This window comes from Diplodia seriata, assembly GCF_021436955.1.
Source record: "Diplodia seriata strain FDS-637 chromosome Unknown scaffold_4, whole genome shotgun sequence".
NCBI lineage: Eukaryota > Fungi > Ascomycota > Dothideomycetes > Botryosphaeriales > Botryosphaeriaceae > Diplodia > Diplodia seriata.
The window spans coordinates 2,980,387-2,996,721 of NW_027117311.1; the positions used below are offsets into that span (position 1 = coordinate 2,980,387).

General features: G+C 58.0%; 7 protein-coding genes across 7 annotated transcripts; 4 read left to right on the top strand and 3 right to left on the bottom strand.

The window, feature by feature from the left end:
• Window positions 1-1,999: 1,999 nt before the first annotated feature.
• On the bottom strand, window positions 2,000-4,493 carry SLS55_004784 (uncharacterized protein; the record flags this gene model as incomplete). Its single annotated transcript, XM_066776236.1, has 2 exons — window positions 2,000-3,972; window positions 4,037-4,493. 2 exons carry the CDS (start codon window positions 4,491-4,493, stop codon window positions 2,000-2,002), a joined length of 2,430 nt encoding a protein of 809 aa, XP_066634117.1.
• Window positions 4,494-5,085: 592 nt separating this feature from the next.
• Window positions 5,086-5,405, top strand: SLS55_004785 (uncharacterized protein; the record flags this gene model as incomplete). The annotated part of the gene is made up of 2 exons (XM_066776237.1): window positions 5,086-5,093; window positions 5,198-5,405. The coding sequence occupies 2 exons, from the start codon at window positions 5,086-5,088 to the stop codon at window positions 5,403-5,405; spliced, it is 216 nt and encodes a 71-aa protein (XP_066634118.1).
• Window positions 5,406-6,360: 955 nt separating this feature from the next.
• trl1 (tRNA ligase) lies at window positions 6,361-8,814 on the bottom strand (the record flags this gene model as incomplete). The annotated part of the gene is made up of 1 exon (XM_066776238.1): window positions 6,361-8,814. The coding sequence occupies one exon, from the start codon at window positions 8,812-8,814 to the stop codon at window positions 6,361-6,363; it is 2,454 nt and encodes an 817-aa protein (XP_066634119.1).
• Window positions 8,815-9,378: 564 nt separating this feature from the next.
• Window positions 9,379-10,101, top strand: SLS55_004787 (uncharacterized protein; the record flags this gene model as incomplete). Its single annotated transcript, XM_066776239.1, has 2 exons — window positions 9,379-9,711; window positions 9,763-10,101. 2 exons carry the CDS (start codon window positions 9,379-9,381, stop codon window positions 10,099-10,101), a joined length of 672 nt encoding a protein of 223 aa, XP_066634120.1.
• Window positions 10,102-10,489: 388 nt separating this feature from the next.
• SLS55_004788 (uncharacterized protein) lies at window positions 10,490-11,640 on the bottom strand (the record flags this gene model as incomplete). Its single annotated transcript, XM_066776240.1, has 3 exons — window positions 10,490-10,688; window positions 10,755-10,945; window positions 11,131-11,640. 3 exons carry the CDS (start codon window positions 11,638-11,640, stop codon window positions 10,490-10,492), a joined length of 900 nt encoding a protein of 299 aa, XP_066634121.1.
• A 489-nt stretch (window positions 11,641-12,129) lies between these two features.
• Window positions 12,130-13,012, top strand: SLS55_004789 (uncharacterized protein; the record flags this gene model as incomplete). The annotated part of the gene is made up of 3 exons (XM_066776241.1): window positions 12,130-12,295; window positions 12,365-12,390; window positions 12,449-13,012. The coding sequence occupies 3 exons, from the start codon at window positions 12,130-12,132 to the stop codon at window positions 13,010-13,012; spliced, it is 756 nt and encodes a 251-aa protein (XP_066634122.1).
• A 523-nt stretch (window positions 13,013-13,535) lies between these two features.
• SLS55_004790 (uncharacterized protein) lies at window positions 13,536-14,637 on the top strand (the record flags this gene model as incomplete). Its single annotated transcript, XM_066776242.1, has 3 exons — window positions 13,536-13,961; window positions 14,038-14,196; window positions 14,257-14,637. The coding sequence occupies 3 exons, from the start codon at window positions 13,536-13,538 to the stop codon at window positions 14,635-14,637; spliced, it is 966 nt and encodes a 321-aa protein (XP_066634123.1).
• Between the last annotated feature and the right edge of the window lie 1,698 nt (window positions 14,638-16,335).

Here is a 16,335-nt window from a genome sequence, read left to right on the forward strand (position 1 = left end):
CGAAGAGTTGAAAGTCTTCCGAGGGGAAGCTGGGTCGTGGTTGCTGCGGTGTATGCTGCCGAGAGGCGGGGGGAGCTGGTGAGGGGAGCCATGGTGACTGATGAGAAGCCGTGGTGAACGACGTTGGGTCCAACGTGGTGGTAGGGCGTCTGAAGCTGGAGCGCGAGGCTAGGCTTGAGACAGTTCCTTGCGGAGACTGCAGTGGAGTGGAGAGTTGAAAAGTTGAAGACGTTGAGGAAGCCAAAACAGCGGGGGTTTACGCAGCCATGATGTCGAGTCTCTGGCTGTGTTTATGAAGTGGTGTTGGTAGCGGAAGATGGGGAAGAAAGTTGCCTGAGAGGGCGGCCGGCGACATATTTGAACCGGTGCGCCGCGTAGCGAACGGCCAAGGCTGGCTGTGACTCATTGTTCGGCGGGCCAATCAGCGGCGGGCTGAGGTGGACTGGTGCAGGGGTGGGCCATGGGAGCGGTGCGCGTCGGCGTTGCGAGCTAGCGGCTGATGGAGGCTGCCTATCACCACCGCTCGCTCGCCCGCGGTCCCCACCACTGCACGATGGCGTCTGCGCGCCGGGGTTGGCTGCGCCCGCCGCACGCGTCCCTCTGCCTGCCCGCGACGTCCTGAGAGCCGCCGCGCAGCGTGCGCGGTTGCGAAGCTTGCTGCCTGGCCGCTCCTGTGTCGGAGGCGGAGCACGCGGCACGGCACACACGGTATCTCAAAGCGGGCTAGCCGGCTGAGGGCGGCGTAAATAGCGCGCTGGGCGGAGAGTTTCGGCCCTGATGGCACGAAGGGCGTGCCACTAAGCCACGCACAGCAACAAGGCAGCGAGGCCACGACGGCGGGCTGCGATACGGCAGGTTCTGGTCCCGGTCACAGTCAGCCGCGCTAGCCACCGCGGTATCTCTGCTGCCTCGCCCCCAAGCCACCTCAAATCCTCCGCCTGCGCCGTCGACACCGGCGCTGACTTGGGCATGCGCGGTGAGTGGACCCAGCAACAGCGCTGCCTGCTGGCCTGAGGGAACACGCGCACCGCATCGCCCTCTTCGCCCTCTTCGCCCTCTTCGCCCTCTTGGCCCCTCATCCAGCACCCCGGAATTCCCACAACCACGCATAAGGCAGCGCATGAGTCACTCCCCGCCGGTTTCAGGGAGCGAGATCAGATCGAGTTACAGGACGCGGCCTCGGAGCCGCCGACCATTGGGCTGCCTGTTGCGCTGCACTGCAACCTGCTGACTGACCGCGCCCGCTTACATATCCGCCTGCCCTGCATGTGTCCCCCCGCGGCTTCAGGCATGGCGCTCGCCTTGTGATTCCCAGGCCATGCTCAGCCTCAATCGACATGTCTGCCATTGGCCAGTTTGATAGCAGCCTGGCCGTGGTGTAGCATGCATTGCTGAGCGGCGATTGCGTCCGTCGACACGATAGGCCGTGCGCGTCTCATCCACGAGGCGAAGCGGCTTGTTTGACGTAAGTTGCGCAAGAAATGCTGCACTGCAATAAACGGCCGATGGAACCGTCGAAATATACTTTGGCGAGTACCCACGGTACCGAGCACAGTCACTCTCTTTGTCCTGCCTGCCTGTACATTGACCTTTGGTTTCACATCTGAAAGTAGTTCCTCTTATCTTCGCGACGGTCATCTGGGCTTTCAAAATCCACAGGGCACGAGTCACTTCCGTCAATAATACCCTGTTGGCGGTGGAGACGAAGGAGTTAGGCACCGCCACTATCTCGACTTGACTTCAATAGTTGCTCGCAACCCGGAATGCTCTTGCGGCGCGAGCCACTCTAGCATGTGGGGCCAATTCTGGACCCTGCTTGGTTGTGGTCGTGCCAATAATAATAGGACAAGAAGATACAACCCTTCCCCCGGGGTTTACTACAAAATCCGAAGTCGGTCAGGCAACCACCTCAGTCGATGCACTATCCTCCCCACTGAAGCAAACTTGGTTTGCGTTTGCTTTGTACCCCTCTACGATGCATCTACAGGACTAACACTCATCACATAAGCTTGATGTCCCTCATTCTCAGTCTCTTCAGTCCCGGGCGCTCTTCATCACGCCAGTACAATGCCTCGGGACCTTTCTCGTTGAACTCATCTTTGTCCGGGCTCACTTCCACGCTTTGAAGCCAGCTCATGACTGCCTTCCATCCCTCTTCGTCCGGCTCCTCCTCCCCTTCTTGTACCATGTACCGCATCCTCAACGCCGTCATAGCAGTCATATCTATCAACCCAATCCGCCTGAACCCCTCCCTTCCCTCCGCAGGTTCCAGTAGCAGCCCATGCACGGCCAAGTCATACTTGGTCCGTTTCTTCCCGTGAAACCCCACAAACAAGCAGTAGCACAGAAGCCTCTGGTCATCGCCCCGGGGGAAATCCAGCTTCACCTCGAAATCCTTACCGGTCTGCTGCCGCCATGCCTTCCCGACCACGCGCACGCCCCTGGGCAAGCCGTCGGGCCCCTTCCGGCGCAGGTCCGCGTCAGCGTCGCCGTCGTCGTGGTCGATGACGACCATGGTGAACTTGTGCCGCAGCGCGACGATGTCGGGCGTGTACAGCGACTCGACCATGTCCGTCCCCGTGAAGACGACCTCGACGCGGCGCATGTATCCGGTGAGCGTGAGGCCGGACGCGGCGGGGACGAAGGGGCCGAAGGCGTTGCGGAGACGGGCCGGGTCGTCGACGCGGGCGGTGGCGAGGGGCACTTGGGGCCACCGCCCGTGGTGCAAGGTGGACCCGCTGATGGAGAACCAGGACCAGGATGGGCCGATGTAGTCGAAGTAGACGCCGAGTTCTGAACCCTGGTCGTCCTGTTCCGACTCGTCGTGTTGTCTCGTCTCTGGTTGTGCCATTTCTAGCTGGTTTGTTTCTGCCTCTATCGATTCTTGCCCTGTCATTTCTGGCTCTGTTCCTTCTGACTCCGTCGATCCTAGCTGTGTCGTCTCGGGCTGTGTTGTGATCGATTCCAAGGCGGCTTCAACATGAGTGTCTGGAGAATCACCAGCTGTTGGATGAACCAACAGGGCTTCACCGGAAGAAGCCCGTTGAGCGGCCAACTCCCTTGCGATCATCTTCGCCCTCACGAAGATGCCGGTCACCCTGGAGCTCGTGCCGGCCCGACCATTTTCTTCCGTCTTCTCATCCGGTTCGTCCAATATTTCCGGCTGATCCCTGAGGATTTCCTCTGCGGTTTTCCTGCAAACCTGATCAATCCACCGCTTCTCCATTGCATGTGGCTGTGCCGAAAACTCGCCCGTGTCCGTCCCTGGCCACCGGTCAACTTTCCACAGCAGGCTCAGCGGCAACGTGCTCTCCCAATGGCCCGCGACGTATGCATCTCCTGGCAGCATCTCGGCGAACTCCTCGGCCAGACTCGACAGGATGATGGGCATATCGCTGCGCACCGTCAACCACTTCTTCGAGAAGCCCTCGCACACCTCATTCCACGTCTCGAGCACTGCATCCTCCCCGCTGTTCCGCACGTCGCGCGCCTGCCACTTCGACTGTCCACTCAGCAGCCTTCGGAACGGGTAGCCGCCAGGGAAAGTCTCGGACGCGAGTGCCTGACCTGGCGCTCTGCTAGCACAACACTCCCACACTATCTCAGCAGCCGTGAAGTGCAGCACGCGGCGGGCCAGCTGGCGCTCGCGGTGGATCCAGGCGCGCGCGAACGACGGCGCGCGGATGGCCCAGCCGAAGGCATCTGTCTCGTAATCGTACATCCACCACGAGCGCGCGAGATCGGCCCCTGACGATGGCATCACGCCGGGGCTCTTCGTGGCGTGGAATTGAATGGGCACCGTGTCGAACGGGTTGCGGTCGGTGAAGAGGCCGCCGCGCGCATCCTGGAAGTGGTCGGCCGAGATGTTGAGGACGGCGTGCTTGTAGGTGCGCGCCATTAGTGACGCTTCGCGGAACCAGTCCGAGGGCGAGTCTTGGATGATGCAAAGGGAGTCGATCCAGAGCCACTTGACTGTTCGGGAGCGGGTCAGCGTCTTCGAGGACTACGAGAGAGCGGGAATGTGAGCTGTCAATACCGTTGTACCAGCTGGCCACCTCGAGCGCGTCTCGAAATGTCTGAGGCAAGTCCGAAACGTCCATACCCTCGTTCTGCCGCTCTTCTAGGTTGGCCGTCGTCAGCATCGGGAGCTCCTTCGCACCCCATGCTCCCCAGCAATGGCTCAGTGTGATGTATCGATCGCCAGGCGCGTCTTCCACGCACACGAGCCGGAGCCGAGAGCTCTCCCTCGCATGTTCGACGTCCAGCACACGCGTGGGACGGCTTTTGGCGATGAACGCATTGCACTCGTCGTGCGTCCCGTCGGCATTCTCTTCGCATCGCGTGAACCAACCCTTGGCCAAGTTCTTCGACCTGACCGAATCAGTCCGACCCTCCACGACGTCCCTCACGCCCTGATCCGCGAACCAGTTCCGCCCGTCCGGGAACCAGATGGACATGTTAGTGTCCAGGAAGTCAATATCCCACAGCTGCATGCGGTAGTAGGTGTGGTAGTTTGAATGGCTCCGAGGGCTCGTTGACTGCGTCCACACGAAGTACAGCACGTCGCCCTCGTCCAGCCCCATCTGGCCATGCGACCAGCACATCTCCAGCTGGTACGACTCCATGTTGCCCTCCCGATACATATCCACCGTCTTGTTCTTTGCCAGCCGCCGGTGCAGCCGCGTGCAGATGACGCACCCAGTCGCGTTCGCCGCCTCCAAGCTGACTAGGTTCCAGTGATGCACCACCGCTTTAGGCAGAGTCCTCTTCTTTTTTTTCTCCTTCCTCCCTTTCTTCTCCTCTCCCTCGCCCTCTTCCCCGGCCTCTTCCCCGGCCTCCTCCTTCTCCTCCTCACAGATATAACTCTCTCCCACCCCCTGCCCGTACGCAACATAATACCCCAACGCATCCAAACACGCCCAACAGAGCCGATGCTGCGTGCCCATGATCAACAAGTCCATATCGCCCCTACCACCTTCCTTCGGCGGCCTTCTGGGATCGTTCTCCACGGTGATGCTGGGTTGCTCGCCGTCTACATCGTACGTGAATGGCGCCTCGTCGAGCGGCCGGACGACCGCTGGCGCCATGGGCACGTAGATCTGCGCGTCGGCGCGGTCGGCGCGTGTCTCCTTAGAGTTGATTATCTTGAATACAACGTAGTCTGACCTGTCTCTTTCCTCCTCTTCTTCCGAGGTAGAGGAGCCGGTGTCTTCTCCCTCTTCTTCGTTTTCTTCTTTCTCGTCATTTTCCCCTTCGCCTTCGTCGTCGTCGTCGTCTTCGTCTTCGTCTTCGTCTTCGTCCTCGCCTGGACCGCGGTCATCTTCATCATCATCCTCATCGTCCTCGTCGTCACTGGGAGAAGAGGAGGAGGTGGTGGTGGTGAGGTAGGCGAACGGGTCGTGTAGGCGCTGCCGCCGCCAGGGCATCTGCCTCTGTAGCGAATCGTCCATGGCGGCCATGACGCGCCACTCATTGTCCGGGATGTTGTCCGGGAAGTTGATCGGGTCGGACGCCCGAGCAATACTCGCTAGGTTCTCGTCGTTCAGCGACATTTTCTCCTTCTCTCTCTCCCTCTCTCTTTTCCTATCCCTATTTTCTCTTTCCAAATTTGTTTCTGCTGGCCACTGAAAAAAACGAAGATGTCAAAGAGGGGGGAAATGCACGGATAGGATGACGGTGAGGTTTGCGAGAGGGGGTGGTGGATTGCCTGGCTCTTTATGTAGTGGCAAACTTTTGGCCCCCACTCTGAAAGGGAATGAGGCAGTAAGCCGGAGCTACTGATAGTGGCTCTCCGTAGCGTCTCAATTTTGGCTCCTTGGCGTGCATACGGTGCTCTATTGCACAAGTCACCGTACCTCTCGTTCACCTCACGTATGCAGATGCTGAGATATATGGTAGGCTGATCTCAACCTGTCGTTTGCTTCCCTGGATTTGCCTTCAAAGAATGGTATTGATATGTATGTAAGCTACTAACACATTCAGCTGACCGGAAAGGTGGTTGTTACTTTCACTTACCATCAGATCCACTCGGCTGCAACTCAGAGTCGTTGGAAACAGAGCCCTTGCAGGTTACGACTGAGGTTAACGGCGTACTTCAAGTGATTTTTTTTTTTGGAGAGGAAGAGCTAGCCAGCATGCCTAATGTACAATGAAAAGGAGAACAACCGTTTTGGTATACCGGTTTCCCCCCTCAAGATGATCCGCATTTCTTCACCAACCTATGAGCGGAGTACCATGGAGTCAAAAGCAGACGACCTCCCGCTCTACAGTGCTTTAAAGCAAGAATACCTCGATAAAAAAAAAACGCCGTATAATCATGCCATTCAGTCCGTACCGTCATCCCATCGTACCAAAGTCATCTCAGAACCTCTGCAACACCCCCTTCACAACCCCATCCAGCACAACCTGCCCACGCACCATGAGCTCGTTGATCCCACTTCCCTCTCCGCTACCATGCTGCAACCACCTCTGCAGCAAGTCGTTACTCTCTTTGGGTTTAATATCCTTGCTCGCCGTCCCGATCGTCACATGCGCGATCTTGTTCGCCGTCTCCCACTCCTTCGCCTCAGGATCGCCTGCCGACGGCGGCAGCACTCTGACGACGAAGCACATGACTCTGCTGTCCCAGACCAGCCGCTCGAACTGCACCTTCGCGTTGCCCAGATCCGGATCCGTCGTGTTCGCCGATGCCGAGGCCCGCTGTGCGTGTAGGTCAAGCATCTTCTGCCACTGATCGGGGCGCTCCTTGGCCGACGCGCGGTGGATGATGGTGACGTGGAATTCCTGCTGGACGCGATGCAAGCCCTGGAGTTGACGGTAGAACTGCTGGGTCGCCATGTCCTGGTCCTTGAACAGGGCGTCGAGGATGCCGGTGATGCGGTTCGACGGGAGCTTAATGCAGAAATAATCGAGTTTCGGAGCCTTTGACTTGGGCGCACTCCCGTTCTGCTGCTGAGACTGCTGCTTGGACTTGCTGCCGAAGTTGAGCTCATGCTTGATGTCGGGCTTGTAGTCGTTGAGAGCGGCTTCGATGGCGATGTCGAGGTCTTGAGCGGTGGGCATCGCGCCGAACAGCTTGGGGTACTCCGAGTTCAGCTGGGAGACGATTGTCTCAAGGTTCTCTCGTGAAGAAGAGGTAACATCGAGGTTGATGACCAGGTCGAAAAGGTCGTCAGGCGGCTCGTCAGCGTTGACGGGCTGGAACCGCTGCAGGAAGCCCTCCATGATGCCCATGACCTCTGCAGAACCCTTCTTGTTCGCCTGGATGGTTTGGTGATTGTCGCCACGGCTCAAAACACGATCCTGCATAGTCTGGCGGATCTGGGCGTAGTTCTGGCGGTCGTGAACCCAATGCAGCGCGACAAAGCGAACGTCATGGCCCCGAAGGTTCTGCTGCATGTCCTTCATGATCTGCTCTCGTTCTCTCCTCTGGTGGTTGTTCCTGTCTGAAATCACGACCGGTCTAGTTCTTAGTGCATCGCCGCAAGCGTCTGCAAACCTTTGCGGACGGTTCTTCTTTCCCTCGATGTTGTCATTCTGGACGTGTCCCCAACCGAACAGCTTTGCAAGCGCAACAGCGACTGTGGTCTTGCCACAACCGATGGTAGCGACCGGGATGAGGACTACGTTCTTGGTGACCTCAGTCGATATAGTGGTGCCTTCACCAGCCTCGATCTCCTGTCTGATAACTTCCGCGCCACTCACGCCTCTTGCCTTCAGAAAATCGTCACGCATCTTGATGATACCGTGGTTCTCGTTGTATGCTTTCCTGAGGCTGGGGTTTGTGACAAGCTGGGTCCTCGCGAAGTCGATGTATTCCTCGGTAATCTTCTTGTGCTTCTTGTACCTCGGCTGCTTCCCTGCGATAATGGCCTTGGTGCACTCACGCCACTGGCGATACATGAGGTAGGGCTCCTCAAACTTGTACTTGAAGAACCAATCCTCGTACGGGGCACTCTCGCTATCCCGCGCCTGGCAGCGGATAACGAAGCCCTCGGTGTCACGGCCAGCGTAGGCTCCCGTCTCGGCAACACCATCCAAGAACCCCTTCACCTTCGTAATGTCTTCCTCCATGACATACATGACCTTCTTGAACCCCCACTCCTCGGCGAACTTGTCGACCAGGTGTCCAGGGTACGTCATAAACTCGGGGACGTTGATATTGATTCCATGAATGTAGAGGCCGGCCTGGTCGGGGGTGTAAGCCAGCACGTGCTCCTCGAAGTCGTCGTCGCAGAGCTCAGCCACGGCGGTTGCGTTCATACGCCTCAGAGCGTGCGCAAGGTCCTCCTTCGTCTTCCCCACCGATGCCAGATGCCTCTCGACCCATTTCTCACCCGCCTGAGCATGACTGAGCGGCGTGTCGGCGCGCGCACCGGTCGAGTGCTTGCTGCAAACGAGTAGCGTGCCGTCGTCCAAGCCTGCAATGAATATGATGCAGCCATTCTCCTTCACGCTCAGCTCGTACGGGCCCCTCGTGTTTCTCTCCACATTCCGCCACTGCGTCTTGTTGACCTCGCCGTGGTTGAAGAATTTGTCGTAGCCACGGACGGCGATCTCGTGGTCGCCGGCCTGGTTCTTGTAGGTGAAAAGGCCGCGGGCGTAGCTGGGCAGGTTCGGCTTCTTGTAGTCCCAGTCCTGCATGCGCCACGAGTCGACGTTGCGGCCGTTGGGCAGCTTGAAGGTGTGCTTGCGCACGGAGAAGCCGCCCTTGGACTTGCCCTTGCTACCCGTGTGCGCCTCCAAACTCAGCACGAGCTCCTGGGTCTCCTGGGGGTCCTGGGGCCTGTACGGGGCGGTCGAGCGGTGAGCCATGGTGAGAAGAGCGCGTTGGATCCGGTTGGTGAGGTGGGTTGCGGTAGGCCGTGGGCCTGTGGCGGGGTTGGCGTGGGAATTTATGCTCGGCGGCAACCTGGATGACTCTTTCCTTTGCGGAGCTAGAGTCGAGGCGGCGGCGGGCTGTGCAGGACAGATTGACGAAGGAATTGGACGTGCGAGAGAAGGTGCGAGAGAAGGCGCGAGGATTTGCGTCAGGAAAGCGCAAGGGCGCGTTGGTTTGACTGCTGCGCAAAGAAAATGCGCGCCAGGTCGGGGACTCGGTGTGTGACGCATTTCGTGGCACGGGCCGGGCGGTGTCCGGATTGGTGGCACAGTGCCCCGCGGCGACTGCAAGTTGGCCTTCTGCTCAGCCGCAATCCTTCATGCGTCCTTGCAGCTGAGACTTGTTGGGGGGTCCCCAGATAAATAAGGACCCGGCTCGCTTACTTAACGCCCTGCACTGGGCACATTAGATCCGGTATCACAGATTCATGATAGGACGTCATCCGCGAGATCAATTCATCCAGGCACCCACCTGTCCCTTCCTTCCCACCAAACATAATGTCTGCATCACCCTGCATAACCCTCTGTCGCGGGTGGGACGACCCGGGCAACTACGTCTGGTCGCCGTTCGTCACCAAAGTCGAACTGCGTCTCCGTGCAGCCGGAGCCGAATACAAGGCTGCCTCAGGCTCCGTCAAGTCCGCACCGCGCGGCAAGATCCCGTACCTGACCATCAACGAGACCGAAAGCCTCAGCGACTCAACCCTCATCATCGAGAACTTGACTTCGACCGGCGTCCTCCCTGACATCAATGCCACACTTAGCCCTGCCCAGCGTACCCACGACCGCGCCCTCTGCGCACTGCTCGAGGATAAGCTGTATTTCTACCACGTGAGCAGCGGGTGTGAACGAATCAAAGGATGAAACATTGATCAATTGCAGTCCTTCGAACGATGGATCCAGAACTACTACCTAATGCGTGACCACGTGCTGTGCGCTCTGCCCTACCCGGTGCGTGTCATCGTCGGTTTGCTCATTCACCGTGGCGTCAAGAACCACCTGCATGGCCAGGGCACGGGCCGCTTCACCGCCGAGGAGATCGCCGCTTTCAGACGCCAGATCTGGGAAGGCTTCGATGACCTGCTGAGAGAGGCAAAACGAAAGCACAGCGGTGCCGCCGATGGGGGAAAGCCGTTTTGGGCCATGGGCGGGGACGGCCCCACGGAGGCGGACATGGTGCTCTTTGGGTTCATTGTTTCCGTGCTGATTTGTACTGCGTAAGTTTAGTTCCCACGAGCGAGGGTCCGCAGCATGCTAACAAAGCCTACTCAGCTCACCAGAGTCGCAAGAAGTCGTAAGGAGCTTTCCTACGATTTTGGAGTATGCCGAGAGAATCCATGACCGCTTCTTTCCGGATTACAAACGCTGGGAGTGATTGGCATGGAACCCAATTTTGTTGTGTAGAAATACTCGTCGAAATTCTATCATGGGATATCGAAGATAAGATCCTAAGGCGTTGTTTCGGCCAAAGAAATCTAATGTACAAAGTCTAATCGTCCGGCGCCTGCCAAACCTAATCAAAGACGAGAGATAGAATCCCACCCAGGTGTCTTTCCATCCACGGACTCGGTCGTAGCCACGGTCATAACTGACATACGACTGGTCTCGTCTACTCGTCGTCGCCGAAGAAGACCTTGACGGGCAGCCAAGCATCACCGCAGACCTTGAAGCGGTCCTTCAGGCTGCTCAGCTTGTCAACATCCGCCTGGGACAGCTCCCAGCCGTTGAGGTCGAAGTTGGCCTGAATGCGCGAGGCAGTGACGGACTTGGGGATGACACTGGTTCCGCGCTGGAGGCCCCACTTGAGACTGTAAATCTGTTAGATTGTGTTTCCGGCATTGTACTCTGAATGTCAATGGTTCGTGCAAACTTACAGAACCTGCTGGATGGTCTTGTTGTTGGCCTTGGCGACCTCAGCAACGGTGGGGTCCTTGTACAGAGGCGAGTCGGTGGAGCCGAGGCAGGAGTAGGCGGTGGCGTGGATGCCCTTCTCCTTGAGGTAGGCAAGAAGCTTGGGCGAAGGGTTGTTGGGGTGGAGCTCGATCTGGTTGACGGCCGGGACGATCTGGAAGGCCGCGTCAGTATCACGTTACTCATAAAAATCTAAGACTCCGGAGAGTGGCGCGTTTTCACGTGCCAGCCAGACCCACAATCTTGCGAGAACGTGGGCCAATGGCAGCGTTGGAAGTTCGGAGGTACTTCCTGGGGAGTGTGCTGGACATGAGCTCAATGGCTGTTCGAAGAACTTACCTTGGTCTGGGGGTCGTTCAGGAGGATCTCGAGGTTCTTGATGGCGAAGTTGGAGACACCAATGTTGCGAACACGGCCGGAAGCGGGCAGCTTCTGCAGCTCCCTCCAGGTGTCCACGAAGTTCCAGTCAGGGTAGTGCTTCTTCAGATCGGCGGGGTCGGTGGACGAGGGCCAGTGCATGAGGTAGAGGTCGACATAGTCGGTCTGGAGCGACTTGAGCGACGACTGAATGCCCTCCTCGACGCGCTTGTGCCACGGGTTGTCGAGCTTGGTGGTGATCCAGATCTCCTCACGCGGGACGCCGGAGTCCTTGATTCCGAGGCCGACCTCGTGCTCGTTGCCGTAGGCAAGAGCGGTGTCAATGTGGCGGTAGCCGGCGAGCAGCGCAGCCTTGACGGCCTCGCGGACCTCGTTGGGCTTGGACTGCCAGGTGCCGAGACCGACGGCGGGGATCTTCGCGCCCGTGTTGAGGGTGAAGGTCTGCTTGGTGAACTCGAGCGGGCCGGCCATTGTGTGAGTGTGAGCGCGTGCGGTGGGAACGAGGAGTCTTCGGGAAAGAGGGCGGAGAGAGGAACGCAGCAAAGATTGAGCAGTAAGTGCAGCAGCCATGAGTGGGAGGGCAAGGGTGGGCGTCTTATACGTCGCAAGGCGTGCCCACCAGCCCACTTTGTAGCAATGATCGCATCCCACCGCGCCACGGCGCGCCCACCATCCACCGGAGCTGTTGACGTCGTGGCGGGGCACGCGGGCGATGGAGGGGCAGCGCAAGCTTGGACCTGCCCTGGTCTGATTGAAGCGGGCCTTGCAGGGCCCGCTCTTCAGCCGCCAGACCCCGGCAGACCCCCGGCTTGTTCGTCGCCGCGCTCGCTCGAGGCCACTGGAAGCCGGATAAATGGCCGGGATCGGCTAGATCGCTGGCCGCGGCAATCATTGCCCCGAGCACCCAAGCTCGTCCTCGCCGCGCGCCGGAATAATCTCAGCCTCTCTCCACCAGCCACCATGTCGTCTGGCTTCGTCTCCGCCGGAACCAACGAGCAGCCCGTCGAGCGCGACGCCGAGTGGCTGCAGGCCCAGCAGGAGCTCGAGGCCCAGCGCCGCCGCAAGGAGGAAGAGAGCAAGCAGAACGACGGCAAGAGCCTGTACGAGGTGCTGCAGGCAAACAAGGGTAAATCAGGCCATGTCGCTGCGCGCGTCTGTTGGAAGGGCTAACATGACAGGTCTTGCTTGACCACAGCAAAGAAGCAGGAGGCTTTCGAAGAGGTATTGCCCGTGACCAGCCTAGGTCGCGCGACCGCTAGCTAACCCGCGCTACCCGCAGTCCATCAAGCTCAAGAACCAATTCCGCGCCCTGGACGAAGATGAGGCCGAGTTCCTTGACTCTGTGCTGGAGTCCACGCGCGCAAAGGAAGCCGCGCTGAAAAAGGAGACCACCGAGCAGCTCGACGCTTTCCGCAGGCATCAAGAAGAGGTTGAGCGCGCCGCCCGTCTCACCGGCACCGACGAGGGAGACCAACCTACTGAAGAAGAGCACTGGGCATCAGCCGGACGGAAACGTAAGAAGGCCAGAGACAAGGAGTCGCTCATGGGAATCAAGATCCGCCGGACTTCCTCGGCTGGCGAGAAAGGCGCATCCAATGCATCTCCCAAGACCAACACCAAGAGCCCCGACCCTACAGAAAAGGAGAAGGAACCCGTACCCTCTCCCGGTGCCCCTAGGCAGGAACATGCAGCGAAAATAGTCGCCGGGACGAAACCCGCGGCTTCCGAAAAGGGTAGTGGAGTAGTGGGCTCGGCTGTACAAAGAGAGAGCCAGGCGCAAAAACCCAAGCCCACACCCGCGGCCCTTGGGCTCAGCGGCTATTCATCAGAGGATGACGACTGAGCGACATGCTCTCCCGGCAGTCATAGGCATGCGCGGTAGCGTGCCACTGAGACAGCCTGCAAGCCAATTCGGGACGGCTAAAGGCAAAGATGGGAAGAAAAAATAACAAAATAGGCGACGCCCAACTAAGAGCAACGGTTCGGACTGAAACAGATCAATTGCTTGATAGCCCGAAGGAATATCATAGTCTGAATAAAAAGCAACAATGCGACTCAACGTCCGTTTCCTGCTACTGTGTGACGGACCGCGAGCAATGTTACAATGCGCCTGGGCGCCCAGATGTAGCAGATCACAACAGGCGACCCCATTGCATAACAAATCCAGGGAATAGGTAGGACCATGGAAGGTCAACAATACACAACATGAAGCTTCGGATTCGCCGACGTGACGCCGGCAGGTTGACTCGTAGCGTCGCTTGCACCTCCACCTTTCCAAACCTCATCAACTGCTTCAGCATTGCTTCGCGCACGCCCATTGCGAGATCCCCGGTGCCCCACGCCCCGACAAGCAAACCCATCCCGCCATGGTCGGTCCCGCGCGCGAGAACGTGCTTACCAAGGCCAAATTCCCTTCGGCCTTCGGAAAGCGCAAGACGCAGGCGTACTCGGACAGCTCGCGTGGCTCTCAAAACCGCAACCTGCGCACCATCGACTGGAACCCGCTGGGCACGCTCATCGCCACCGGCTCTTCAGACCGCACCCTGCGTGTGTGGAACCCCGAGAAACCGCAGGTCAAGAACTCGACCGAGCTACGCGGCCATACCGGCCCCGTTGAGCGTGTCGCCTGGAACCCCACCCGCGAGGCCGAGCTTGCCAGCTGCAGCGCCGACGGAACTGTCCGCTTCTGGGACGTGAGGAGCAAAACTGCCGTGGGCAAGGTCGAGGTGGGAGGTGATGCCTTCACGCTGGCATGGCGGCCGGATGGGAGTGAATTGGTTGTGGGAAGGAAGGTATGGACAACAAAGCCGCCGCCCTCCTACGGGAACGGGAGGAACTCCAAAACTAACGCTTCTGGAAACGATCTAGGACGATGTGCTTGTACCAATCTCGCGTTCCACGTTCACGGCACTTCCCGCGCATCGCCAGACCGTCCAGACGAACCAGACGACCTTCTCGTGGACCGGCCAAGAGCTCTTCCTCACCACCGGAGAAGGCCAGGCGAAGATTGTTGATTACCCCTCCATGGTACGCAAGATTACGCCCGCATTCACAATAGGACCGCGTTAGTAATTTATTCGGCAACAGAATATCCTCCACGTCCTCAACGCGCACACCTCGTCCTGCTACTCCGTCGATTTCTCCCCCACCGCCGAGTACCTCGCCGTCGGCGGATCCGATGCGTTGATTACGCTGTGGGACACCCGCGACTGGATCTGCCAGCGCACGCTGACCAGCATGACCGGCCCCGTCCGCAGCGTCAGCTTCTCCTTCGATGGCTGCTACCTCGTCGGCGGCTCGGACGAGGGCACCGGCATGGAGGTCGCGTACGTTGAGACGGGCGAGTGCGTGCACAAGATCGAGACTCCGTCGCCGACGCCCTGCGTCCAGTGGCATCCCAGCCGCTACGTGCTAGCCTACTCAGATGCCACGGGCTTGAAGATCATCGGTGGCACGGAAAGGTTTTGATATATTTGGGATTGAATGGGTATGGTTTATCGGTCGGTATATTTTGATGGTCTGCATCGCGACGGCGTTACCACGGGAGAAGATATTGACATTTGATGGCGATATGCAGTATACCCCGGCAAATTTGTTGTAGAATCGAAAGGCGGTTTGACACGTGTATAACTGTGCCGGCCCACAGTCCCTGCGTGTTCGTTGCTACGAAAATGGTTCACCGGCCAAGAACTAAATAGGTCGGATTAAGGCTAGTTGTTTGCCTTGCTGACCGTGTGCAGATGATGCAGCCATGATTATGCAGAGCTGCGCAGCAGGTGGTCTCCATGCAAGTTGCTGACACCAAACCACTATGCGAACAAGGGCACATTGCTTTTTCCGGTACGGAGTCATCCGCAGCCAAGGTGGGGCTGCCGACAGCCTCGCCCTCATTTCTCCCCCTTCCAGTGAACCATTCGGCTTCTGTAGTATACACAGAATATCCGAACAAATCTTCCACTATCGAGCTCACCTCAATCCTGTACAGTGACGAGACTTGATGGCATCCCAGGGAAAAGCGACGAAAAAGTAGGTAGGAGAGGGATCATGGATCTGGGGTCGTATGGCCCAGCCTTGCGTGCTAGCCCTGGCGAACGTGCGGACTTCTCAGACGCGCGTTCCGTCTTTATGCGATTGGTTTTCTTGGAAAAGGTGATCTATGTGGCTTCGTTGGTCTCACTGCAGGCTCTGCTGTGGAACAGGCTGATAATAATCTGTTCTGTATCGTATGGTTATTGAGCATTCAGGACTTACGGATATGGGATGTTCAGCTCCGGACATGCAACGAGTGTTGCATGAGGCTGAGGCTCAGCTAGGTCTTCCGTCTCTTCAGCCTTGCCGCCAAAGGACAAAACGTTTTGATCCCCCACTCCTTCCGTCCGGCTTCCATCGACAACTTGACAAACAAATGTTCGTTATACTGTCTTCTGAAGCCACCTATGTCTCGCATGTCTAGACACAGCAACGTGAGCTCCGTTCGAGAGAGTTTGGAGACCCCTCAGCCCATCCAGCTTTCCAACATCAACCTCGCTGATCAGCCGACAGTCACTCAACCAACCCGTAAGTCAATAACAGCCTTATCAGTCCTCCCCCCGCAGTCGACGACTTGAATGATTCTTTCTTTCTTCCTTTCAATGCTGATTTGCATGGATATCTCAAAGATGAAGTCCTCCGCGCTGTGACTGAGGAGGAACGGCAAATGTTGGCCCTACAGGAGCTCAACTTCAGACCGATCGTTCTTCGACGAAGGTCCCTCGTTCTCGTCATCTCTTTCTTCGCCGTATGCTTCCTCTGCTTGATCTTATTCGGATATTATCAATACCTCGAATCCACTAGCGTCTCCGGATGGTTCACAATCCGCATCCTCCCCCCTGTCATAGGGACTGTGACAAGCTCCTGGTGCAGGTCGATTGTCATAAGCCTGGCACGTATAACTCCTTATGCAAAGTGCGCTAAGAACGGATCGGCTAGAGGCGCGAAGAAGGAAATGGCGTCTACAACTTTCATGGATTCATATTCCCCTGCACCGTCCTGGCACGCCACGTTTCGAAGTGGCGAGGTCATGCTAATACTTGGAAGGCTATTATGGCTCCTTTCTGATTTCGTCATCCCTTTCAAATCGTCCATCTTAAACACATCACTCTACAACGATTTTAGCTGGAAAGCAGA